The sequence below is a fragment of the Bubalus kerabau genome, chromosome 5 (assembly GCF_029407905.1).
Source record: "Bubalus kerabau isolate K-KA32 ecotype Philippines breed swamp buffalo chromosome 5, PCC_UOA_SB_1v2, whole genome shotgun sequence".
In the NCBI taxonomy this organism is placed as follows: domain Eukaryota; kingdom Metazoa; phylum Chordata; class Mammalia; order Artiodactyla; family Bovidae; genus Bubalus; species Bubalus kerabau.
Genome location: NC_073628.1, coordinates 9451166 through 9478144, shown reverse-complemented (window position 1 = coordinate 9478144; position 26979 = coordinate 9451166). Strand labels below are relative to the sequence as shown.

The 26979-nt window shown below is 38.0% G+C and overlaps 1 protein-coding gene across 1 annotated transcript; it reads left to right on the top strand.

Moving 5' to 3' along the window:
• Positions 1-979: 979 nt before the first annotated feature.
• LOC129653608 (organic anion transporter 7) lies at positions 980-25156 on the top strand. The gene is made up of 10 exons (XM_055583352.1): positions 980-1381; positions 2067-2170; positions 11687-11841; positions 11944-12112; positions 13326-13449; positions 21185-21300; positions 21969-22183; positions 23497-23605; positions 24285-24488; positions 25096-25156. The coding sequence occupies exons 1-10, from the start codon at positions 980-982 to the stop codon at positions 25154-25156; spliced, it is 1659 nt and encodes a 552-aa protein (XP_055439327.1).
• Positions 25157-26979: the final 1823 nt, after the last annotated feature.

Here is a 26979-nt window from a genome sequence, read left to right as displayed (position 1 = left end):
GACAAGAAAGCTGTGGTACATATACACAATGGAGTATTACTCAGCCATTAAAAAGAATACATTTGAATCAGTTCTAATGAGGTGGGTGAAACTGGAGCCTATTATACAGAGTGAAGTAAGCCAGAAAGAAAAACATCATACAGTATACTAATGCATGTATATGGAATTTAGAAAGATGGTAATGATAACCCTGTATGCGAGACAGCAAAAGAGACACAGATGTATAGAACAGTCTTGGACTCTGTGGGAAAGGGAGAGGGTGGGATGAATTGGGAGAATGGCATTGAAACATGTATAATATCATATAAGAAACGAATTGCCAGTCCAAGTTCGATACAGGATACAGGATGCTTGGGGCTGGTGCACTGGGATGACCCAGAGGGATGGTATGGGGAGGGAGGTGGGAGGGGGCTTCAGGATGGGGAACATGTGCACACCCATGGTGGATTCATGTCAATGTATGGCAAAACCAATACAATATTGTAAAGTAAAAAATAATAATAATAATTAAAAAAAACAAGCAAAACACCTACTTTCAGTACTTTTTACAGAAAAAAAAAAAAAATGTCACTTTCGAGTCTGACAAATGACATGTTCCGAAACAGACTGCAAACCATGCAGCAGGTTTATTTTATTTTATTTACAGATGTGGAGCTCAAAGTCCAATGCCACTTTGGGGCACTGCTGACAAAAAGAATTTTCACAGAGTAGACCTTTAAACAGTTTTGTCAATTGCTGGAAGCATCTCAGCAAAGTATTTCTCTGTGACGTTAAAGAAAACAGTTACCAACCTGATCCCCAAACAAGCTGGGGAACTGGCTTCCATGCCCTTACTGTGGAGGTGACCCAGGACCCACTGAGCTAACATTGAGATCAGGATCAATACACACTTAGTGTGTGACATAGTGAAAGTTTTCCTCTCTTTGAACTCCTCTAAATAGTCATTTTGCTTCCTCTTGGGGATCACTGCTCAGCCTCGATGGCCTTTCAGGACCTCCTGGATCACGTTGGAGGCCTGGGGCGATTCCAGATCCTTCAGATGCTTTTACTTTGTATCTCCAGCCTCATCACCTACCCTCATATCCTACTGGAGAACTTCACTGCAGCTGTCCCTGGTCATCAATGCTGGGTCCACATTCTCAACAATGACACTGACTCTGCTAACGACACTGGGACCCTCAGCCCTGATGCCCTCCTGAGAATCTCCATCCCACTGGACTCAAACCTGAGGCCAGAGAAGTGTCGTCGCTTCAGCCGCCCCCAGTGGCAGCTCCTTAACCTGAACAGGACCTTCCCCAACATGACTGACCTGGACACAGAGCCCTGTGTGGACGGCTGGGTATATGACCAAAGCATCTTCACCTCCACTATCGTGGCTGAGGTAAGAGGCCTCATTTATGTCTTGTGAGCATATGGTCTGAGTCTTTAAGGGTAACTGAGTAACGAATAAGTTTCTAGCCTTTTTAGTCACTATTAGGTGCTCATTCTTCAATCTTTCAGCAAATATTAATTACTTCTTTATTGAATGCCAAACACCTATATATTTAATAAGTTTAATGAACTCAAAAACAGATGTGACCTTGCTATTATATGGCTTTTATTGTTAGAAAGACCAAAGGTTAAGAAAGTAATTTATGTGATGTGTTTAAAAGATCATTAATGGTCAGCCTTGCTTGTAAATTAGAAATATCAGAGATATTGATGGAAACCTCCAAGCACTGTATCCTAAAGCAGCCATATAAGAAGATCTGTGATGAAATTCTGGCATCAGGAAACTTTTTAAGGCCCTCAAATATTGCACACTATGGCCAAGATTGAGGACCACTTAATATGGAACAAAACAAGGCATTGTTAAATCTAACAGCTTTAGAGAAGGCTTCCTAAAAGAAGTTATATTTAAGCTGAGACTTGAATAGTAAAAATCAGCTAATGTAAAAAAGGAAGCTGGAGAGGGAAAAGGGGATAAAATAAACAACCATGTGAATTGTTTAAACTGCTTCAATCAGGTTTCCACTGAGAGTTTATAAATCGTGGAGCGCTCCTTTGCTGCTTTCTTTCTCTTCCAGTGGGACCTGGTATGTGAATCTCAGTCACTAAAATCAATGGCCAAATTCTTATTCATGGCTGGAATGCTGGTGGGAAGCATCGTATATGGCCATTTATCAGACAGGTGAGTGTCTCTGAATCACAGCTGTCTTTACTCAGGTATTTTCAAGAACTCATAAGTATTCTTCCATTAAGAAACATTTATTGCAAATTACACTGTCCTGGGGCTTCCTTAGTCCCCAGGGATCTAGAAACACACACAAATGGAGAATTGCTGTCAGTGTGGTAAGTGCTATTTTATCAGCTGTGAGCATTGCATATGGGATACAGAAACAGCATCTCCATCAGACATGGGAGCAGTTTTAGGATGAGGTTTGGAGCAGAGGTGCCACATCATAGCTTATAAAGATTAAGAAAAGAGGTTCCTATGGGAACAGAGAGGAACATGTTTCACGTCCTGAGATTCAACCTGTGTTCAGTCCCTCCTAACCTCTCTTATCTGCATGCTTGTGGATTTTTAGAGTATGGTTATCATGTCCTTATTTCTCAAATATGCTGGTAGACATTCCTATGAAACCTGTGTTATACATAGCATTGTATCTTGGTGGTGTATAAAAAAAATATTTCAGTGGCCTTGATTTTTATTTTTCTAAAACACTACAGTAAACATAAAAATTTCAACCTTGTAGGGGAATTAATCTAATGACAACTTCTGTCACAATCTGTGGTCTTAGAAATGGAAGTATCCTGTACCTGACAGTACACTTCTGAATCAGCCAACCCAACCAATTCCACCAAGCACCCAAGTCTGTCTTCTCTAAAGGGTATGGGGAATTAAGGTGCTCCTTACCATCTACTAGCGTAATGTCATCTATTATCTCAGCTGAAAATCATGAATTCTGAGTGTATGATCTTTTTTTTTTTTAAAGGTAAGATACCTTATTTAAAAAGGTACCTTATAAAAGTGTTCAGAGTCACAGTGTTCATTTCTAATAGTTCTGTAACACATATGAAAGTGAAAGTGAAAGTCGCTCAGTCATGTCTGACTCTTTGCGACCCCATGGACTGTGTAATCCATGGAATTCTCCAGGCCAGAATACTGGAGTGGGTAGACTTTCCCTTCTCCAGGGGATCTTCCCAACCCAGGGATTGAACCCAGGTCTCCCACATTGCGGGCAGATTCATTACCAGCTGAGCCACAAGGGAAGTCTGGATATGAAGCCCTATTCCACTGATCCATTCAGTAATACAGAACTGTTAGATTATACATAGTGTATAAAAGTGTTCAGAGTTGGAGAGTTCATTTCTAACAGCTCAATTACACAGAACTGTTTACCTTGCAGAAATAAAAATTAAACAATATATCTATGCTGACTGATTTTTGAAAAAGTTTCAAGCCCGTTTAATGGGTAAAATACGCCCTGTTCAACAAACAGAGCAGTGCCAATTAGACATACACATGCGAAAGATGCAAGTAAACCTAAAACCAAGCAAATATTAACACAAAATGGATTCGCAACTTTAATAAAAGAACTAAAACCATAAAACTCTTAGAAGAAAACAGGGGTAAATCTTCTTGACTTTGGGTTTGACAATGGATTCTTAGATATAACATTAAAAGTGTGAGTAACAAAAGAAGATATAAATAGGTGGGCTTTCATCAAAATTAAAAACTTCAGCACATCAAAGGGTATTATCCATAAAGTGAAAAGATAACGTGTCTAATGGGAGAAAATATTTGTAAATCATATATAAAGAATAAAGATAGGTGAATAGACCAATGGAATAAGGTTTAATATCCAGACTATATAAAAACTGGATAAGACTATATATCTTACAACTCAACAACAAAAAGACAAGGAACTCAATTTTTAAATAAGCAAAAGACTTGAATATACATTTCTTTTATAAAGTTATATATATAGGGCATAAGCATATAAAAAGATGCTCAACATGATGTCATTTTAAAACTATAAGTCAAACCACAATAAAATGCCACTTCACATGTACTAGGATTGCTATAATCCAAAAAAATGGAAAATAGCATGCTTTCACAAGGACGTAGAAAAACTGGAATCTTGTACATTGTTGATGGGGAGGTAAATTGGTACCACCACTATGACAAATACTTTTGGCATCTTCAAAAAATTAAATTTAGAGAAACCACATGACTTAACAATTTCATTGCTAGGTATAAAATCAGAAGAGTTGAAAACAGGGACTCAAACAAATAGCTTATAAAACAATGTCATTGCAACATTATTCACAATAGCCAAAAGGTGAAAACTACACATATCCATCAACAGATAAATGGGTAAAATGTGATATGTACAGCCATAAAAAGAAATAAAGTTCTGTATATCATCCTAAAACTTGTAGGACCATGAAAACATGTAAACTAAAATGACAGACAAAATATAACAAATGCTTATGATCCCACTTACCTAAAATATATAGACTAGGAAAATTCATGAAGAAAAATGCAGATTAGAGATACCAGAAGCTGGGAAGAAAAAGGAATGAGGAGTTATTGCTTAATGGGTACAAAGTTTCTCCTGAGGATTTTGAAAAGTTTTGGCAGTAGAGAGTGATGATGGTTGCCTAACATCATGAATGTAATACCAGTGAGTGACCTATGTAATCAAAAGCGGTTAAAATAGCCAATCATATTTTATGTATTATACTACAACTAAAAAGAAATATGAAGCTTCCCTAGTGGCTCAGATGGTAAAGAACCACTTGCAGTGTGGGAGACCTGGGTTCAATCCCTGGGTTGGGAAGATCCCTTAGAGAAGGGCACGGCAACCCACTCCAGTATTCTTGCCTAGAGAATCCCCATGGACAGAGGAATCTGGAGGGCTACAGTCCATGGGATCGCAAAGAGTCAGACATGACTGAGTGACTTAGCACACACAGCACAAAAAGAAATATAACCAAAAGAATGAGAAGACAAACCACAAACTGGGAAAATATACTTGCAAAAGACACCTGAAAAAGAATAGTTAACCAAAATACACAAAGAACTCTTTTTGAAATTTATTTATCTGTTTTTAATTGGAGGATGGTTGCTTTACAACATTGTGTTGATTTCTGCCATATATCAACATGAATCAGCCATAGCCATATGTAAACAAAGAACTCTTAAAAAAAGAAAAATGAACATTCTAATTAAAATATGACCCACCTCCCAGAATATTGGAAATAAAAGCAAAAATAAACAAATGGGACCTAATTAAAATTAAAAACTTCTGCACAACAAAAGAAACTATAAGCAAGGTGAAAAGACAGCCTTCAGAATGGGAGAAAATAATAGCAAATGAAGCAACTGACAAACAACTAATCTCAAAAATATACAAGAAACTCCTGCAGCTCAATTCCAGACAAATAAACGACCTAATCAAAAAGGGGGCCAAAGAACTAAATAGACATTTCTCCAAAGAAGACATACAGATAGCTAACAAACACATGAAAAGATGCTCAACATCACTCACTATCAGAGAAATGCAAATCAAAATCACAATGAGGTACCATTTCACACCAGTCAGAATGGCTGCAATCCAAAAGTCTACAAGCAATAAATGCTGGAGAGGGTGTGGAGAAAAGGGAACCCTCTTACACTGTTGGTGGGAATGCAAACTAGTACAGCTACTATGAAGAACAGTGTGGAGATTCCTTAAAAAACTGGAAATAGAACTGCCTTATGACCCAGCAATCCCACTGCTGGGCATACACACCAAGGAAGCCAGAATTGAAAGAGACACGTGTACCCCAATGTTCATCGCAGCACTGTTTATAATAGCCAGGACATGGAAGCATCCTAGATGTCCATCAGCAGATGAATGGATAAGAAAGTGGTGGTACATATACACAATGGAGTATTACTCAGCCCTTAAAAAGAATACATTTGAATCAGTTCTAATGAGGTGGGTGAAACTGGAGCCTATTATACAGAGTGAAGTAAGCCAGAAAGAAAAACACCAATACAGTATACTAACACATATACATGGAATTTAGAAAGATGGTAATGATAACCCTGTATGCGAGACAGCAAAAGAGACACAGATGTATAGAACAGTCTTCTGGACTCTGTGGGAAAGGGAGAGGGTGGGATGATTTGGGAGAATGGCATTGAAACATGTATACTATCATATAAGAAATGAATTGCCAGTCCGGGTTTGATGCAGGATACAGGATGCTTGGGGCTGGTACACTAGGATGACCCAGAGGGATGGTACGGGGTGGGAGGTGGGAGGGGGATTCAGGATGGGGAACATGTGTACACCCGTGGCGGATTCATGTTGATGTATGGAAAACCAATACAGTATTGTAAAGTAATTAGCCTCCAATTAAAATAAATAAATTTAAATTAAAAAAATATATAATATAGTCAGAAAATTTGAACGACATCTCCAAAGAAGTTGTACAGATGGCAAATAAACATATGAAAAGATGCTCCACAGCATATGTCTTTAGGGAAATACAAACTAAAACAATGATATACTACTACATACCTATTATATATATATATAATATATATATATATATATAGATAGATAGATACACATCAAATGCAAAGATGTAGAGCAGCAGGCACTCTCTCTTATTCATTGCTGATGGGAATGTAAAATAATATAGCCACTTTTGAAAACATGTTGACAGTTTCTTACAAAATTGAGCACATTCTTGCCAAATAATCTAGGAATCATACTCCTTGGTAATTACCAAGGAGCTAAAAAGTTATGTCCACACAAAACCTACCCAGGGATGTTCATAGCAGCCTTATTCATATCTCCTAAGCCAAAACTTAGAAGATGAAAGCATGAATAAATGCATTTATTTTAGCAAATTGTGGTACATCAAGCCATAGGATCTTATTCAATGCTAAAAGGAAATGAACTATCAAGCCATGAAAAGATATGGAAGAACTTTAGAGATATACTGCAAAGTGAAAGAACCTAATCTGGAAAGTCTACATACTGTATGATTCCAACTACATAACATTCTGGAAAAGATAAAACTATGGAAACAGCAAAATGATAAGTGGTAGATAGGAGGAAAATAGGGCTTCCCTGGTGGCTCAAATGGTAAAGAGACTGCCTGCAATGTGGGAGACCTGAGCTCGATCCCTGGGTTGGCAAGATCCACTGGAGGAAGGCATGGCAACCCACTCCAGTATTCTTGCCTGGAGAGTCCCCATGAACAGAGGAGCCTGGCAGGCTACAGTCCATGGGGTCTCAGAGTCAGACACGACTGAGCAACCAAGCACACAGCACGCACAGGAGGAAAATAAAAGAACAGGCAGAACACAGAGGTATTTTAGGGCAGTGAAACTACTCTTTATGACACTGTAACAGTGGGCACATGTCATTACATATTTGTCAAAACCCATAGAATGTACAATAGCAAGAGTGCATCTTAATGTATTCCTAATGAACCTTGGAAAATAATGACATATCATTGTAGGTTCATTAGTTGCATCAAATGTGTCCATTGGTGCAAACAGGTAGGGACACTGCATGAGTAGGGGCAGGGTATATTGAGAAATCTCTGTATCTTCCTTTCATTGTTGCAGTCAACCTAAAACTCCTCTAAAAAATTAAGTTTTTTAAAAAACACCAAATTAGGAGCACCTAAATACGTAAAGCAAATATTAACAGACATAAAGGGAGAAATTGAAATGACACAGTAATAATAGGGGACTTCGGCACCTTGATTATACCAATGGAGAGATCATCCAGACAGAAAATCAGTAACAGCATTAAATGGCACATTAAACCAGATGGTCTTAATATATATACACATATGTATATATATACACATATGTATATATAGATTAGCTCATCAAAAAACAGAATACACATTCTTTTCAAGTACACATGTAACATTATCCAGGATAAGTCATATGAGAGGTTACAAAACCAGTGTTAGTAAATTAAAAAAAATTGAAATCCTATCAGGCATCTTTTTTGACCACAATACTACGAGACTGGAAATCCACTATAAGAAAAAAAACTGCCAAAAACACAAGGATATTGAGGTTAAACAAAGGCCACTAAACAACTAATGGTTCACTGAGTAAATCAAAGAAGAAATTTAAAAAAAATACCTAGAGACAAGTGAAACTGAAAACACAGCAGTCCAAAATCTATGGGAATCAGCAAAAGCAGTACCAAGAGGAAATTTATACAAGTCTACCTCAGAAAACAAGAAAAATCTCAAATAATAACCAAACCTTACACCTCAAGAACTTAAAAGAAGAACAAACAAAACTCAAAGTTAGCAGAAAGAAAAAAATAATAAATATCAGAGCAAAAAAATCAATAATACATTAAAAGGATCATACACCATGGTCAAGTGGAATTTATCCCAGGGTAGGGATGCAACAGTTGTTCAGTATCTGCAAATCAATCAGTGTAATAAAACACATTAACAAACTGAAGAATGAAAATCATATGATCATCTTGATAGATGCAGAAAAACCTTGAAAAAATTCAACATTTATTTATGATAAAAGCCCTCAACAAAGAAGTTACATATCTCAACACACTAAAGGCCATATGTGACAAGCCCACAGTTAACTAACATCATACTCAATGGTGAAAAATTGATAGCATTTCCAGTAATATTAGAATCAAGACAAGGACACCCTCCCTCACCTCTTTTATTCACTTTTATTTACATAGTACTGGAAGTCCTAGCCACAACAATCAAATTAAAAAAAAAAAAGAAAAGGAATCCAAATTGTAAAGGAAGAAGTAAAACTGTCACTGTTTTTAAATAATATGACACCATAAACAGAAAATCCTAAAGATGCTACCAAAAAGCTACTAGAACCCATCAATGAATTTGGCAAAGTTGCAGGATATAAGGAGAAGGCAATGGCATCCCCCTCCAGTACTCTTGCCTGGAAAATCCCATGGACGGAGGAGTCTGGTAGGCTGCAGTCCATGGGGTCGTGAAGAGTCGGACACGACTGAGTGACTTCACTTTCACTTTTCACTTTCATGCATTGGAGAAGGAAATGGCAAACCCACTCCAGTGTTCTTGCTTGGAGAATCCCAGGGACAGGGGAGCCTGGTGGGCTGCCATCTATGGGGTCGCACAGAGTCGGAAATAACTGAAGCGACTTAGCAGCAGCAGCAGCAGGATATAAAATTAATTTACAGAAATCTGTTATATTTCTATATACTAATAATGTATACACTAACAATCAGAAAGAAAAATTAAGAAAACAATCCCATTTACAGTTGCATCAAAAAGAATAAAAATCCTAAGAATAAGCCCAAATGAAGGGGTACAATATCTGTACTTGGAAAACTATTAGTCATTGATGAAAGAAATGGAAAACAACAACAAAAGAGGAAAGATAAACTGTCCTCAAGGATTAGAGAATAAATATTGCTAAAATGAACATACTGCCCAAGGTGATGCCCAAAATCAATGCACTCCCTATCAAATTACCAAAGTTATTTCTCACAGAACTAGAATAAATAATTCTAAAACTTATATGGAAGCATGAAAGACCCCCCAACAGCCAAAGCAATCCTGAGAAAGAAGAGCAAAGCTGGAGTATCATGCTTTCTGATTTCAAACTACACTACACATGTACACCTGTGGTGGACCATGTTGATGTATGGCAAAACCAATACAATATTGTAAAGTAAAAAAAAAAAGTAATAATAAATAAATAAATAAAACAAACTATACTACAAAGGTGCAGTAATCAAAGTTTTATATGAGCTCAAAATCAGACACACAGATCAATAGGACCCAATAGAAAGCCCAGAAACAAACTCATCACATGTCTATGGACAATTAAAGAATATACAATGGAAATAGATGGCCCTCCTCAGGAACCAGTATTGAGAAAACATGTCTGACTCTTTGCAAACCCATGGACTGTAGCTCTCCAGGCCTCTGTCCATGGAATTTTCCAGGTAATAATACTGGAATGGCTTACCTTTTCCTGCTCCAGGAGATCTTCCCAACCCAGGAATCAAACCCACATCTCTTGCAGCTTCTGCATTGGCAGGCAGATTCTTTACCACTGTGCCACCTGGGAAGCCCTAAAATGGAATATTGCTCAGCCATGAAAAAGAATGATATCTTGCCATTTGTGGCAACATGGATGGACCTAGTGGGTATTATGCTGAGTGAAACAATTCAGACAAAGCCAAATGCCAACTTCACTAATATGTAGAATATAAAAAGAAAACGATGAACAAAACAGAAACAGTTATGGATAAAGAGAACAATCAGGTGGTTTTAGAGGGACAGGGATGTGGGGGAAAAATGATGAGGGAGACTAAGAGGTTTAAACTTCCAGGTGTGCAATAAATGAGTCAAGGATATGAAATGTACAGTGTGGGGAGCACAGTCATTAACTATGTAATATCTTTGTATGGTGACAAACTTGTCTTACCATGGTGATCATTTTGATATGTATAGAAATACTGAATCACTATGTTGTGTAATAGGAACTAACCTAGTATTGTAGGTCAGTTAGACTCCAAAAGCAAACAAACTCACAGAAAACTTTATTACCAGAGGCAGACATGAGAAGAGGGGAAATTGGATGAAAGCAGTCAAAAGGTAGAAACTTTCGGTTATAAGTACTAGGGATGCAATGTATAACATGATGAATATAATTAACATGGCTGCATGTTATATATGAAAGCTGTTAAGACAATAAATCCTGAGTTCTCATCACACAGAAAAAAATTTTTCCCTTTCTTTAAATTTGCATCTATAGGGGATGATGAATGTTCACTAAATTTATTGTGATAATCATTTCATGACATGAGGCAAATCATTATCCTGTATACCTTAAACTTGTCCGGTGCTGTATTTCAATTATATCTCAACAAAATTTCATTGCAGCACTGTTTACAAAGCTAGGACATGGAAGCAACCTAGATGTCCATCGGCAGACAAATGGATAAGGAAGTTGTGGTACATATACTCAATGGAATATTGCTCAGCTATAAAAAAGAACACATTTGAGTCAGTTCTATTGAGGTGGATGAAACTGGAGCCTATTATGCAGAGTGAAGTAAGCCAGAAAGGGAAACACCAATACAGTATATTAGCGCATATATATGGAATTTAAAAAGATGGTAATGATGACCCTATATACAAGACTGCAAAAGAGACACAGATATAAAGAACAGACTTTTGGACTCTGTGGGGGAAGACAAAGGTGGGATAATTTAAGAGAATAGCATTGAAACATGTATATTACCATATGTAAAATAGATGACCAGTGTGTTTGATGCATGAAGCAGGGCACTCAAAGCTGGTGCTCTGGGACAACCCAGAGAGATGGGGTGGGGAGGGAGGTGGGAGGGGGGTTCAGGATGGTGAGACACACGTACATCCATGGCTGATTCATGTCAATGTATGGCAAAAACCACCACAATATTGTAAAGTAATTAGCCTCCAATTAAAATAAATACATTTAATTTAATAAAAAAAAAACAAGGTAGGAGGAAGAAAAGCAGAAATTTTTAAAAAAGAAAATAAAAATAAGAAAATTAGAAAACATCCCCTAAGTTTCAAAGTGTGTATTCTTTTTATTTTTTTTTCATTTCTACTATACTGTTGTTACTACTACTGTATCTAACCTGTTTCCATTTCTCAGGTTTGGGAGGAGGTTAATTTTCAGATGCTGTTTGCTCCAGCTTGCCATTACTGACACCAGCGCAGCCTTTGCTCCCACCTACCTCATTTACTGCTCGCTACGCTTCTTGGCTGGGTTTTCTACCATGACCATCCTGACAAATTGTACTGTTCTTAGTAAGTCAAAACTTTGGGTCTTTGACATTTTCCAAGCCTTCAATTTGACTTTTGAATTCTAACTTTGTCTGAAGTCAAGAGCCTGCTTGTGTTTTCTTTCAGTTGTAGAATGGACAGTGCCCCGATTCCAAGTCATGGGAATGACCCTGTCGATCTGTGCCGCTTGCTTGGGCCAGATCATCCTGGGAGGACTCGCTTTTGCCATTCGAGACTGGCACACCCTTCAGCTGGTGTTTTCTGTACCATTATTTGTCTTCTTTCTTTCCTCAAGGTATAAAATTTCTTTCTTTATCTGAGAAGACCCTAGATGCAAGGTACATGGAGTTAGGATGCAAGAATTCTGATTGGTTTTAGTCAATATTTGAACACATGCTTAACTAACTTGTGCCCTGTGTACAATTAAAGAAGTAGAACAGTTAGTGTTACAAGATAATATCAAGGACATTCAGGTAAATGTGAATTTTAGATAAAACACGAAATTTTTATATAGTAACCCCAAATACTGAATGGAGCCTGAGTGATTCCCTGGTGGCTCAGATGGTAAATAATCTGCCTGCAATGCAAGAGACCCGGGTTTGATCCCTAGAACAGGAATATCCCCTGGAGAAGGGAATGGCTACCCACTCCAATATTTTTGCCTGGAGAATTTCATGGACAGAGGAGCCTGGAGGGCTACAGTCCAAAGGTCGCAAAGAGTTGGGCACAACTAAAATCTAACACTTTCAATACTTTTCTGTATTTTTATTTACTAACCTGATAAAAATACAGCGTCTCGTTAAAGTAAAATTTCAAATAAACAGCAAATACTTTTTAGTGTATGCACAAAATACAGCATGGGACATAGTGGTACTCAAGGTTTACTCGTATTCACTGTTAATCTAAATTCAAATTTAACTAAACACACTATTTTATTTGCTAAAACTGATACTATCCCTCTGAATCATAGGAAGGGAACACTATGACTCCAAGTCTATATTCTGGCAGTAAACGTGTCTGCATGCAGCGTTTCCTAGTTATGGTGAAAGTGAAAGTCGCTCAGTCATGTCTGACTCTTTGAGACTCCATGGACTATACAGTCCATGGAATTCTCCAGGCCAGAATACTGGAGTGGATAGTCTTTTCCTTCTCCAGGGGATCTTCCCAACCCAGGGATTGAACACAGGTCTCCCGAATTGCAGGTGGATTCTTTACCAGCTGAACCTCAAGGGAAGCCCAAGAATCCTGGAGTGGGTAGTCTATCCAGAGGATCTTCTCAACCCAGGAATCAAACCGGGCTGTCCTGCATTGCAGGTGGGTTCTTTATCAACTGAACTATCAGGGAAGCCGCTAGTTATGGTACAAGAGAATATACATTATATTTTCTGGTGTAACAAAACAAGAGGTAGGTATTAGATGGAAGGGGAAAGGTATTTCAGGAAAAAAAAGGTATGTGAAAAAATGAGGAAATGAGAGTTGGTTGCACCTCTGTTCTCTTCTTTGATCAGGTGGCTGGCAGAGTCTGCTCGGTGGCTGATTATCACCAACAGACCCGAGGAGGGCTTAAGGGAACTTAAGAAAGCTGCCCACAGGAATGGAAGGAAGAATGCTGGAGACGCCCTAACCATGGAGGTGAACAGGAGAGGGGATTGGGAAGACGTGACCTGACATACACCCTAGTCGGTGTCCAAGTGAATAAAGGGTGGGAATATAGGTGTGGTTGGGGTCTACTTAGCTCATTGTCCTCGTCTTCAATAGCTGCCCACATTGTTTGAGTGAATATTAAGAGAGAGCATGATGATGGGGAAGGGACTGAACACAGATATTTCACTCAACAGAGACAGAAAGCACTTAGTATGTATGATTGTAAAGACTGTGTATTGGTCACCCTTTGTGTTAGAGAAAGTAAAAAACAAACAAACAAACAAACAACCTAATCCATTTCTTTCCAATTAACATTCCAATGGCTTTTTTGTCAAGATGGTAAGTCAGGTAGAAGGGCAGCTTAGTGACCATGCAGAAAAGAGCATGTGAAAGTGAAAAACAGTCGTATCCAACTCTTTGCGACCCCACGGACTGTACAGTCCCTGGAATTCTTCAGGCCAGAATTCTGGAGTGGATAGTCTTGCCTTTCTCCAGGGGATCTTCCCAACCCAGGGACTGAAGCCAGGTCTTCCACATTGCAGGCAGATTCTTTACCAGCTGAGCCACTGGGGAAGCCCAAGAATACTGGAGTTGGTAGTCTATCCCTTCTCCAGCAGATCTTCCCAACCCAGGAATTGAACCAGGGTCTCCTGCATTGCAGGTGGATTCTTTACCAACTGAGTTATGAGGGAAGCCATTATTAACTTTTTTTTGTTTGCAATGATAAGAGAATGGAAAGAATGCTAATAGAGACAAGGAGAAATCATCAGCCCTTGTTAATAGGAAAAAGAGAAGGTTAGGGGCTAGACAGTCAAACAAGAACAATAAAACATGTCTGCAAGTTCACTCATTGGCACATCTGATGAATTTTTTGAAATCACTTTATTGAGGTTTTAACATACAAAGAGCTGTACCTATTTAATGTACAATTTGATGGATTTGCAAGTTAGTATACATCTGAATATCATCACCACAGTTTATACAATAAACATATCCATTGTCTCCTAAAACTTTCTCTGTCCTTCTTTATTTATTATTTTTTGTGATAACACAATATAAGACCTCCCACCACAGCAAATTTTGAGTGCACAGTACAGTATTATAACCCTAGACACAATGCTATAGATTCCTTTAGGATTGATTTATCTTGCTCAACTTAAACTTTGTACTCTATGATAAATATTGTCCCATTTCTCACATCCCCCAGCACCTGGCAAGCACTATTCAGAAACTCTCTGCTTCTTTGAGTTTGACTATTTTAGATTCCTTGTATAAGTGGTATCTTGTAGTATTTGTTCTTTTGCACATGGCTTATTTTTTGTAGTGTAATATCCTCTAGGTTAATCGCACTGTGGCAAATGGAAAAATTTCTTTACTTTTATTGCTGAATAATATACCATTTTGCATATATATATAGATGGCACGTTCCTTTTCTATTCATCCATGAATGGACATTTGTTTCCATATCTTAGCTATTGGGAATAATGATCCAATGAACATATGAGGGCAGATATCTCTTCAAGATCCTGATTTCAATTCCTCTGAATGTATATCCAGAAGAAGGATTACAGGATAATATGCTAGTTTTGGTCTCAATTTTTTGAGGAAGCTCCCTACTGTTTCCATAGTGGCCACAGCATTTCACATTCCCAGCAACAGTGTACAAGGGTACCCTGTTCGCCACATCTTCACCAATACTTATTACTTTTTATATAATAACCATTCTAACTGGTGTGCAGTGGTAACTCGTAATTTTGATTTGCCTTTCCCTAACAATTAGTGATGTCAAGCACTTTTTAATGTACCTGTTGGCCATTTGTATGTGGTCTTTGCAGAAATGTCTATTTAGTTTGTATGCCCATTTTTTGTTGTCACTCAGTTGCAAAGTCATGTCCAGCTCTTTTCGAGCCCATTGACTGCAGCAGGCCAGGCTCCCCTGTCCTTCACTATCTCCTGGAGTTTGCTCAAACTCATGCCCATTGAGTTGGTGATGCCATCCAACCATCTCATCCTCTGCCGTACCCTTGTCCTCCTGCTTTCAATCTTTTCCAGCATCAGGGTCTTTTCCAATAAGTCGGCTGTTCACATCAGGTGGCCAACGTATTGGAGCTTCAGCATCAGTCCTTCCAATGAAAATTTAGGGTTGATTTCCTTTAGGGTTGACTAGTTTGATCTCCTTACTGTCCAAGGGACTCATCAAGAGTCATCTCCAGCATATTTTTTATTTTATTTTTTAACTTTACAATATTGTATTGGTTTTACCATATATCCAGCATCTTCTAAAGCATTAGTTATTCATTGTTCAGCCTTCTTTATAATGCAACTCTCACATCCAGACATGACTACTGGAAAAACCATAGCTTTGACTAGACAGAACTTTAATTGAATTATTTGGGTTTTTCACTACTGAGTTGTAGGAGTTTCCTATATACTCTGGATATTAACCCTCTATAAGACACATGGCTCACAAATATTTGCTTCCAGTCTGCAGGTGCTTTTTAATTTTGTCAATTATTTCCTAGCTGTGTAAAGGCTTTTCAGTTTGATATAGTACCATTTGTCTATTTTTGCTTATTATCTGTGCTTTTGGTGTCAGAACCAAAAAATCATTGCCAAGACCAATGTCAACAAGCTTCTCTCCTATATTTCCTTTAGCAATTTTATACTTTAGGTTTTTAGTCTTTAATCTATTTAAGTTGATTTTTTATTTTCTTAACTTACTTTATTTTAATTGGAGGATAATTTCTTCACAATATTGTGGTGGCTTTTGCCGTACATTGACATGAATCACCCACAGGTGCATAGTGTAAGGTAAGTTTCCAATTTCATTTTTTGCATGTAGATATCCAATTTTAATAAACACTATTTATTAAAGACAATCTTGTCCCCATTGTGAATTCTTGGCACAATTGTCAGAAATCAATTGTCTGTATATGCATGAGTCTGTTGCTGGGCTCTCTATTCTGTTCTTTTGGTCTATATGTCTTTATGCCAGTATCATTCTCTTGATAACTGTGGCTTTGTTATATATTTTGAAACAAGAATATGTGATGCTTCCAGCTTTGTTTCTGTTCAAAAATGCTTTGACTGTCAGCGGGGTCTTCTGTATTTCCATATGAATTTTAGGGGTTTTTTTTCTATTTCTGTAGAGAATGTCAATGGGATTTTGACAGGGATTTATTGAATCTGCATATTGCTTTGTGTTGTATGGACATCTTAACAATACTAATTTGTTTAATCCATGAGCATGGATGTCTTTTAAGTTTCTTGTATCTGCCTTAATTTCTTTCTTCAATGTTTTCAATATGCCAGTCTTTCACCTCCTTGGTTAAGTTTATCCCTAAATGCTTTATTGTTTTTGATGATATTGCAAATAAGACTGTCTTCCTAATGTTATTTTTAGATAGCTTGTGGCTGGTGTATAGAAATACAACTGATTTTATATGTTAATTTTTTATCCTGCAAATTAACTGAGTTCACTTTTAACAACTTTTTGGATATGTGTTTAGGTTTTTCTACAAATAAGATCGTGTTGTCTAAAAAAAAGATCATTTTACTTCTTTCTTTCTGATTTGGATGCCTTATTTTTTTCTTATCTAATTGTTCTGGCCAGAACTTCCAATTCTATGTTGAACTGAAGTGCAATCCTTGTCTAGTTCCAGATCTTAGAGGAAAATTTTTCAGCTTTTCATCATAGAGTATGATGCTAGCTGTGGGCTTTTCATACATGGCCTTTAATGGAAGTTCCTTCAGTACTTAATTTGTTGAGAATTTTTGCCATGGAAGTGTGTTGAATTTTGTCAAATGTGTTTTCAGCGTTTATTGTGAGAATCGTATGATCTTTAACCTTCATTTTGCTACTTTGGTGTATCACATTTATTTGCTTGTACTGAACCATCCTTGCATCCCAGGAATAAAGCCCACTGGGTAATGGTGTATGATCTTTTTAATATGCTGTTAAATTTGGTTTGCTAACATCTTGTTGCTTATTTTTTTGACCATATTCTTCAGGAATGTTGGCCTGTATTTTTTTTTTTTCTTTTCTTTCCTTATAGTTTCTTTATCTCACTTTGCTGTTAGGATCATAGTGGCCTGACAAAATTAATTTATAAGGATTTCTATCTTCTATTTTTTGGAAGAGTTTGAGAAGATTCATATTAATTCTTTAAATGTTTGGTAGAATTCATCTGTAATGCTATATAATATTAAGATTTTATTTCTGGAATTTTTAATTACTGCCTCATGCTGTTTATTAGTTATTCATCTATTGAGGCTTTATAGTTCTTCTCAGTTCAGTCTTTGTAGCTTATATGTCATATATTTGTGTTAGATTGATCCTTTTGCCATTATAAATTACCTTCTTGGTCTCTTGTGACAGTTTTTGATTAAAGTCTATTTTATCTATACAAGGTGACTATCCCTGCTCTATTTTGGTTATTATTTTCATGGAATGTCTTTTTTCATCCATTCATTTAAAGTCTATTCTGTTCTTAAACTTTAGAAATGGAAAAACCTTCTAAATTCATTTTGTCAGGCCAGTATGATCCTGACACCAAAATGAGACAAAGATACCATAAGAAAAGAAAAGAAAAAAATATAGGCCAACATTCCTGAAGAGTATAGCTGAAAAAATCATCAACAAGATGTTAGAAAACCAAATTCAACAATTAAAAAGATCATACACCATTACCCAGTTGATGTTTTTGAACTGTGGTGTTGGAAAAGACTCTTGAGAGTCCCTTGGACTGCAAGGAGATCAAACCAGTCAATCCTAAAGGAAATCAATCCTGAATACTCATTGGAAGGACTGATGATGAAGCTGAAACTCCACTACTTTGGCCATCTGATGCAAAGAGCAGACTCATTAGAAAAGACTCTGATGCTGGGAAAGATTGAAGGCAGGAGGAGAAGGGGACGACAGAGGATGAAATGGTTGGACGGCATCACTGACTCAATGGACATGAGTTTGAACAAGCTCTGGGAAATGGTGGAGGGCAGGGAAACCTCGAGTGCTGCAGTCCATGGAGTCACAAAGAGTAGGACACAACTGAGTGACTGAACAACAGGAAATGTAAAGCGATTCTCTTACAGATAGCAGAGAACTTACAGGGGGGGTCAAGCCAGGGTGTGCTGGAAAATGTTTAACACTTTAGTTACAGGAAGAAAAAAAAGCCATAGGTCTCAGATTTGTGGTGCTGATCAATTTCTGTGATGTGACTATTACCACCATAGTCAGTTTCAAGCCACCAACAGGATGGTAACTGCTTAACAAACTATCTAAAAATTTAACAAAGGGCTTTTATGAATTTTCACACTGATTCCAGGACACAACTGGGCAAGGGTTCAAACAGGGGCTGTTTCATGCATTTTAACCCAGGATAGTGTTATGAGTGGTATGAATATTTAGAAGAGGCTGGAGATTGAATTGCCAACATTTGCTGGATCATTGAAAAAGCAGGAGAGTTCCAGGAAAAGATCTATTTCTGCTTTATTGACTGCCAAAGCCTTTGACTGTGTGGACCACAACAAACTGTTGAAAATCCTGAAAGAGATGGGAATACCAAACCACCTTACCTGCCCTTTGAGAAATCTGTATGCAGGTAAAGGAGCAACAGTTATAACCAGACATGGAACAACGGACTGGTTCCAAATTGGGAAGGGAGTACATCAAGGCTGTATATTGTCACCCTGCTTATTTAACTTATATGCAGAGTACATCATGTGAAATGCCGGGCTGGATGAAGCACAAGCTGGGATCAAGATTGCCAGGAGAAATATCAATGACTCAGATATGCAGATGACACCACCCTTATGGCACAAAGTGAAGAAGAACTAAAGAGCCTCCTGATGAAAGTGAAAGAGGAGAGTGAAAAATTTGGCTTAAAGCTCAACATTCAGAAAACTAAGATCATGGCATTTGGTCCCATCATTTCATGGCAAATAAGTGGAAAAAATGGAAGCAGTGACAGACTATTTGCTTGGGCTCCAAAATCACTGCAGATGGTGACTATAGCCGTGAAATTAAAAGACACTTGCTCCTTGGAAGAAAAGCTATGACCAAGCTAGACAGCATATTAAAAAGCAGAGACATCACTTTGTCAACAAAGTTCCATCTAGTCAAAGTTACAGTTTTTCCAGCAGTCATGTATGGATGTGAAAGTTGGACTATAAAGGGAGCTGAGCGCCAAAGAATTGATGCTTTTGAACTGGGTGTTGGAGAAGACTCTTGAGAGTCCCTTGGACTGCAAGGAGATCCAACCAGTCCATCCTAAAGGAAATCAGTCCTGAATAGTCATTGGAAGGACTGGTGCTGAAACTGAAACTCCAATATTTTGGCCACCTGATGCAAAGAACTGACCCTTTGGAAAAGACCCTGATCCTGGGAAAAATTAAAAGCAGGAGGAGAAAAGGACGACAGAGGATGAGATGGTTGGATGGCATCATCAACTTAATGGACATGAGTTTGAGCAAGCTTCAGGAGTTGGTAATGGACAGGGAAGCCTGACCTGCTGCAGTCCATGGAGTTGCAAAGAGTCAGACACGACTGGGTAACTGAACTGAACTAAATTTACATTATCATCCAAGATGCAATCCTGACTCCTCTCTTCTAAAAGCCTAAGTCCAATATTTTCACTACTCAGGTTATAACTGAAAGGATCTTATTGCATTTGTAGGCCCTCAGTTATGGTGGGCTTTCACTTCTCTGAATTCCTCATGAAATTATTCCAATGGACTTTATGGTATTTTTTCATTTGTAGAGGTGGGATAAGAATTAAGACTATATTGTTTGAATAACTAATAAATAGGTATCTGAGATAAATTGGATACAATTCCATATGCACATTTATAGCCTCATGTATGGCCCTGGAAATCCTTGTGAGAGAAATGCTATTATTTTTCTCCACCTACTCTTCTCCTACTCTGATTCCTCTACTTGTTCTTTTTGTTGTTGTAGTTGTTCGGTCACTAAGTCATGTCCAACTCTTTGTAACTCCATGGACTGTGGCACTCCAGGCTTCTCTGTCCTCCACTATCTCCTGGAGTTTCTCAAATTCATGTTCATTGAGCTGTTGATGTGAATTGAGTTTTATAAATATTTAATTACATTTCTCAAGGTATATACCTAGCATATCGCAGGACTATTAAGTAACTCCATATTAGAACCAGTTCTGAATATAAATCACTCTACTCCAAGATCTCTCCTGATTTCATCCTCAGATTTAACTCTAGGCATCTCATTCATGGAGGCACAATGTGCCAGGAATTCCCCAAAAAGTGACTAAACAAAGAACCAAAACAAAGAATCTCAGGAAATGTTCTTTTCCCTGAGATAAACAGGTTTTCTGCAAGGGACAGCCAGCTGATAGCCAAGCTTAGTTTCCAGGTCTTTCATGCCCATCTGGCACAAATGGAGCTTTGGACCATTATCCAAGTAAGCCTGATTTGATTCCCTTTCTTATCTGCATATCTGACATATAATCCCTTTCCAATGCCCTGCAGCCCTCTCAAATCCTGTGTTTAAATATTTTTGTTGCTACATAATTTCCTTCAGTCCCTTTTAACTCAGCAATTCTCTATTCATATCACTTTTACACCCATCGTTACATTTTCAATGACTACATTTTGCAGTAGACAGAAAGGGAAGACGTCTATCTTGTCCTCTGTTGGGGGCCTCACAATGCCGACCACTGTATGACAACTGAACAGTTTGTTGTTGTTAAAGGTCCTGAGATCCGCCATGCAGGAGGAGCTGGAGGCAGCACAGACCAAATCTTCTGTGTTTGACTTGTTCCGCACACCCAACCTGCGTAAAAGGATCTGTCTCCTGTCCTTTGTAAGGTGGGCTTCACACAGTGCGTGAGAGATGTTAAAATAGTGATGACATGAATCTATTCCTTATCAAAAGAGCAACATGGTGGGAACAGATCTGAGATAAAACAGAGAGAAAGCCATAATGATAACTACTGTGTTGAATAGTCAAAGGGCTATGAAAAGACTGACCCAGAGCTAGGTATACAACATAGAGTTCTGTTTAGCATATCACCCTACCAAGTTCATCACTGGAAACAGAGGCTAAGAACTTCAGACATTCTCATGATACAATGTTGGCTTTAACTCTCTTCACTTGTTTGTTTTCATTTTAATTAAGGTAAAATTACAAACCATAAAATGAAGAAGAATATATAGCCTGATGAATATTTCCATATGTAAATATGCAACCATCACCCAGATAAAGATACAGAAAAACTCTAAAGCCCTGGAAGGTTCCATCATGTGTCCTCCACAAAAATACTCCAAATCCTCCTCCAAAACATAACAATAATTAGGAGCTCCAAATATATAACTATCTTATAGTTTTAAAATCATCACTGTGTGAGGAAATATTTCCTAAAACCTATCATGTTTTTATACTTTAAAACCAACTGCTGGCTGCTTGGTTAATAGTTTGGATCATCATTTGTAAGACAAACCTTATGGTAAATGTTGTTCATCTTTGTTCACCACAGATTTGCAAACTTCATGTCATTTTTTGGTCTGATTCTCCACCTCCAGTATATGGGGAGCAATGTTTTCCTGTTCCAAGTTCTTTTTGGCGCAGTCAACCTCCCAGCCAATTGTGTTGCTTTTTTGGCGCTGAATCACCTGGGCCGTCAAGTAAGCCAGACACTCTTCCTGTTTCTTCTTGGAATCTCCATTCTGGCCATCACATTTGTGCCTCAAGGTGAGAAAAGAGCACAGGTTGAAATAAGAAAATGTCTTACCCCGGGTATTTGAAGACAGAATCTGAAGCCAGTAGGAAGTGAAGGCTAGGTTCTAAGGATTCTCCAAAACCATTCTGAGGATTTAGGATAGATTCTGCCATTAAGTGGCTGCAAAATAGTTCAGACAGTTCAGACAACGAGTTGTCTTCATCATATCTGATATGTATTTGGTAATTGGTACCTGGGACAGCAATTGATCACTTACCCTCTGGCCAATCAAATTGTATCTCATATGACGACACAATACTGCCACTTCCTCTGTCTGGTCTCTTTCCTATCACAACAGTGTCAGTGACACTTTACTACCTGACTCTATGTATCCACTCATGTGTCCAGAATTAGGTCACCATAACTTCAACCTGGTTCCAGGTTGTCATCTTGACTCCAAGGTATTTTTAATCCCTTCCCTTCAAGCATAGTAGATGTGTAGAATAGGGGAAAATGCATTAAGCTGTTAAGAGCCTCTCTTAAAATCCATGTTACTAAATTAAATGACCATATGCAATGAATAGGGGAAGCCAGATGGTCACCATGCTGCAGGTAACTCCCAGTGCAGTGGCATTTATACAGGATCCCATCTTGAATATCAGCTTCAATGCAAATGTGCTGCCTTTCAACAGAGCCCACTCCAACGTTGTAACACTTTCATTTTTTTTTTTAATGGGATAGAAAACTGACTGTCTGCAACATCTTTCCAGAGGTTTCCAAAGTCCATTTTTTCCCTAAAACAGATCCTTATTCTTGAATCTTAAAATATTATTCTAGATAAGGCAATTTTCCAGCTTATCCATTAACATGAGCCCCATTCTTTTATGATTCTTAACTGCATTACTAGCCCTATGTCAATATTGTGTAAACACACAAGTTTTAAAGGATATTGATGAGTCTGAACATCTGTCAGTAATTGCTCATATGATAGTCCTATGTTATACATGAAAGACAGAGGAGACACTGGACAGAATAAATGAAACAAACCTTTTCTGGGATTTTGATTTTGTCACCCCCTCTATCTTTAGGAAACTTCTAAGATCTCTGATATGCAGATACAGTTGATTCAAATACTCAGGTTTTTAAATTCTCATTTAGGCTGTAATATACAGATAAGTCACATTTCTCAGCTATTAGTCTCTGCACATTTTCCATTACATGCATTTTCTCTACCATGTATTTAACACATGCAAATGTTTCCAACTGTGTCTTTTTCACTTATAATTTGGGGGATGTTGATTTCTTCAGCTCAGATTTCCTGAGTCTCACTGATCTTCTTCTCCAGAAATGCAGACCCTGCGTATGGCTGTGTCAACTTTGGGAATAGCGGTTTCTTCTGTGACTCTCATGTGTTCCTTTGCCCATGGAAATGAACTAATGCCCACCGTTCTCAGGTACACAAGCTCATGGAAGCTCTAGCAGAGTCAAAACAGACCTTTCCCAGCTAATTAAGACTTATAGAAGGAAGAAAACTAATCTGAATCATTATCAAAAGCATTGATTATAGTAGTATTAATAATAAAAATTAGAGCCAAAATTTTAATCAAAATCTCAATTTTGTTAGGCATGTTAAGCCCTTTAATGTACCATCTCCCATAACCTGCTGAACCATTAAGGTGCTGTGGGTAAGAGTATTTGTAAATGACAAAGACTTTTTAAAAAACACGTGCACTTGAAAAAATTTGTGAGCAAATAAGAGTATATTTTAAATGTAAAAATACCTCATTAGTCTTCATGTATCTAAATACTGCTGTGATGTCTCCCATGCCTGCAGGCGTGCTAAGTTGCTTCAGTCATGCCTGACTCTTTGTGACCCTATGGACTATAGTCCACTGGGCTGCTCTGCCTACAGGATTCTCCAAGGAAGAATACTGATGGGTTGCCATGCCCTTCTCCAGGGGATCTTCCCAACTCAGGGATTGAACCTGAGTCCCTTACACTGGCAGGTTTTTTACTTCTAACTCCACCTAGGAACCCCATGTGGTCTCCCATAATCAAAGCAAAATAATAAATCTCATATTACATGTATGAATTTATACCAGATTATTTTTGTATTGTTGTTTTCACTCCAAGGGTAACAGCTTCAGGATTCTTGGGACTTGCTTCTAATATTGGGGCAGCCCTGGCTCCCCTCTTGATGATCTTAACAGTGTATTCCCCCCACCTGCCCTGGATCATCTATGGAGTCTGCTCCATCCTTGGTGGCCTTGTTGTCCCACTTCTACCTGAAACCAGGAATAAGCCTCTGCCTGACTCCATCCAGGAAGTAGAAAAGGAGTGAGTAAACCCCTGCTTGTCCCTTAGAGTTGCTATGTGATACAGGTCTGTGTTAAGGAGGCCAAGGCACCATACAAGGTCATTGTCCCCAGGGGAAGGCTTACATCTAGATGTCTCTAGGTGGTCAGTGCCTTCTCTTTAGCTACAGCTTCATCCGTCCTCACAGTGACCTCAGACTTCCCCGAGACTCCCTGGATCACCCAGACCAGCACCAGTAGGCACCAGTAGGTTTAGTGAGGAAGAAGTCAAAATTAGGTGCCCTAGTGTAACATAAACAACCCCTGAAGGTGTTTTACAAACATGCACAGACTTAAACATCAGATTCTCACCCCTCAGGCCCTGGCAGCCCTCAGCCCAGTGAGGGCAGTAAGCTTTCTGAGATTACTGGTGTATGTAGGTCTGTGACCTGCCGTGGTCACTGAAGCAGGTCCCCGAGGGAGACCAAAGAGAGGGCAGGAGCCCCTTCTCTCTCTAAGATGACAATATATCTTAGGAGAAGGGGTCACAGACCAATACAATCCATTTTCTCTAAAGAATTTAAGGCATAGGTGCCTTTTCCATGTTTTTTAATCTTGTTCTTTTGTTGTTTTCATTGTATTTGCTCTAGGAGAAAAGACTCAAGAAAAGCAAAGCCAGAAGGTACTTTCACGAAAGTGACACAATTTTAAGGAATTCCATTCCAGGCACTATCTGCTAATCAAAGAGCAAGATAAACAAGAAAAATTGGGGTCATTCACAAATATTGGTAAAATTTGGAAAACAAATAAATAAAAACATGTAATAGGAAAATGGACCTCATTTACAATTGCAGTTCTAAATAACTACATACAAAATACCTATGACTGATCATAATATGAAGTTTGAGGAAAGTCATGATGCTTTTAAAGGAATCATAATAAAACATGTATGTTTCTGGATAGAGAGACAGAACAGCATTAAAACCCATTGATTCTGTTCCAATTAATGGCACAGTCATTGATGGAATAATTATTAGGGGAACAACTTGAAAAATAGTTACAAATTTATCTACAGGTTAATAATAGGCAAGATTCAAAAAAATGAAGTTAATGGAGGGAAGGTGGTGCAAGTATTTGGGGCAGTACATGCTGAAATGAAATGCAAATGCATTTACAACTCAAAAGACATCCAGAATAGGCTTGTGGCATGTAGAACACTTGAAATTTGGAAATTGGAACAGCATAAATCACTGATGGAAATAAATGATTATGTAATAAGTATCATTAACTAACTTTGGAAATAAATGACTAATAATTACCTCACTCCAGTACTCTTGCCTGGAAAATCCCATGGGCAGAGGAGCCTGGTGGGCTGCAGTCCATGGGGTCGCCAAGAGTCAGACACGACTGAGCGCCTTCACTTTCACTTTTTACTTTCATGCATTGGAGAAGGAAATGGCAACCCACTCCAGTGTTCTTGCCTGGAGAATCCCAGGGACGGGGGAGCCTGGTGGGCTGTCGTCTATGGGGTCGCACAGGGTCGGACACGACTGAAGCGACGCAGCAGCAGCAGCAATTTGAAAAAGTACTCTGTGGGAGAGGGAGAGGGTGGGGAGATTTGGGAGAATGACATTGAAACATGTATAATATCATGTATGAAACGAGTAGCCAGTCCAGGTTCAATGCATGATACTGGATGCTTGGGGCTGGTGCACTGGGACGACCCAGAGGGAGGATATGGGGAGGGAGGATATGGGGAGGGAGGAGGGAGGAAGGAGGAGGGTTCAGGATGGGGAATACAGGTATACCTGTGGCAGATTCATTTCGATATTTGGCAAAACTAATACAATACTGTAAAGTTTAAAAATAAAATAAAATTTAAAAAAAATCAAAAAAAAAAAAGAAAAAAGAAAAAGTACTCCACATGTTTAAAATGATGAATGGAACAATTAAGTCACATTATTCAATAGAAAATGTGGGTACAATATCTTAGGATTAAGAAAATTTTCTGATTAGTAAAAACAAATACCAGCAGTTTAAATATAGGTATATTTGACTAAATACTCATTTAAAACCTCTATTGGACAAAACTCTAAAAACTTATGGGATAAATCTAGAAAAATATTAATATTCACCAAAATGATAAAGTACCTTTAGGATATTTTACTTTCTTTATCAGTTTCTGTATTCTAAGTTTTAAAAGGATAATGCAATATTTAAAAATATTGTACAGTCATCAAAAATAAACTGAAAAAAGACCAAATAACAATTTTCAAAATGATTATGTATTAATATGTGGGATTCTAATAATCATGGAAAGAATATGTAATTCAATATTAGATGGTCAAAAGGCAAGAACATATACTTTTCAAAAGAAAAAACCCTATGAGTAATAAATTTATGAAAATGTACAAAACCACTGGAATTTAAAGACATACAAACTAAATAAAATACCAACTTTTATTTTCCAAAAGAATGTAAATGAAAATTTGTAAATTGATGGTTGAATTAGAAAATAACATGTGCCATGCATT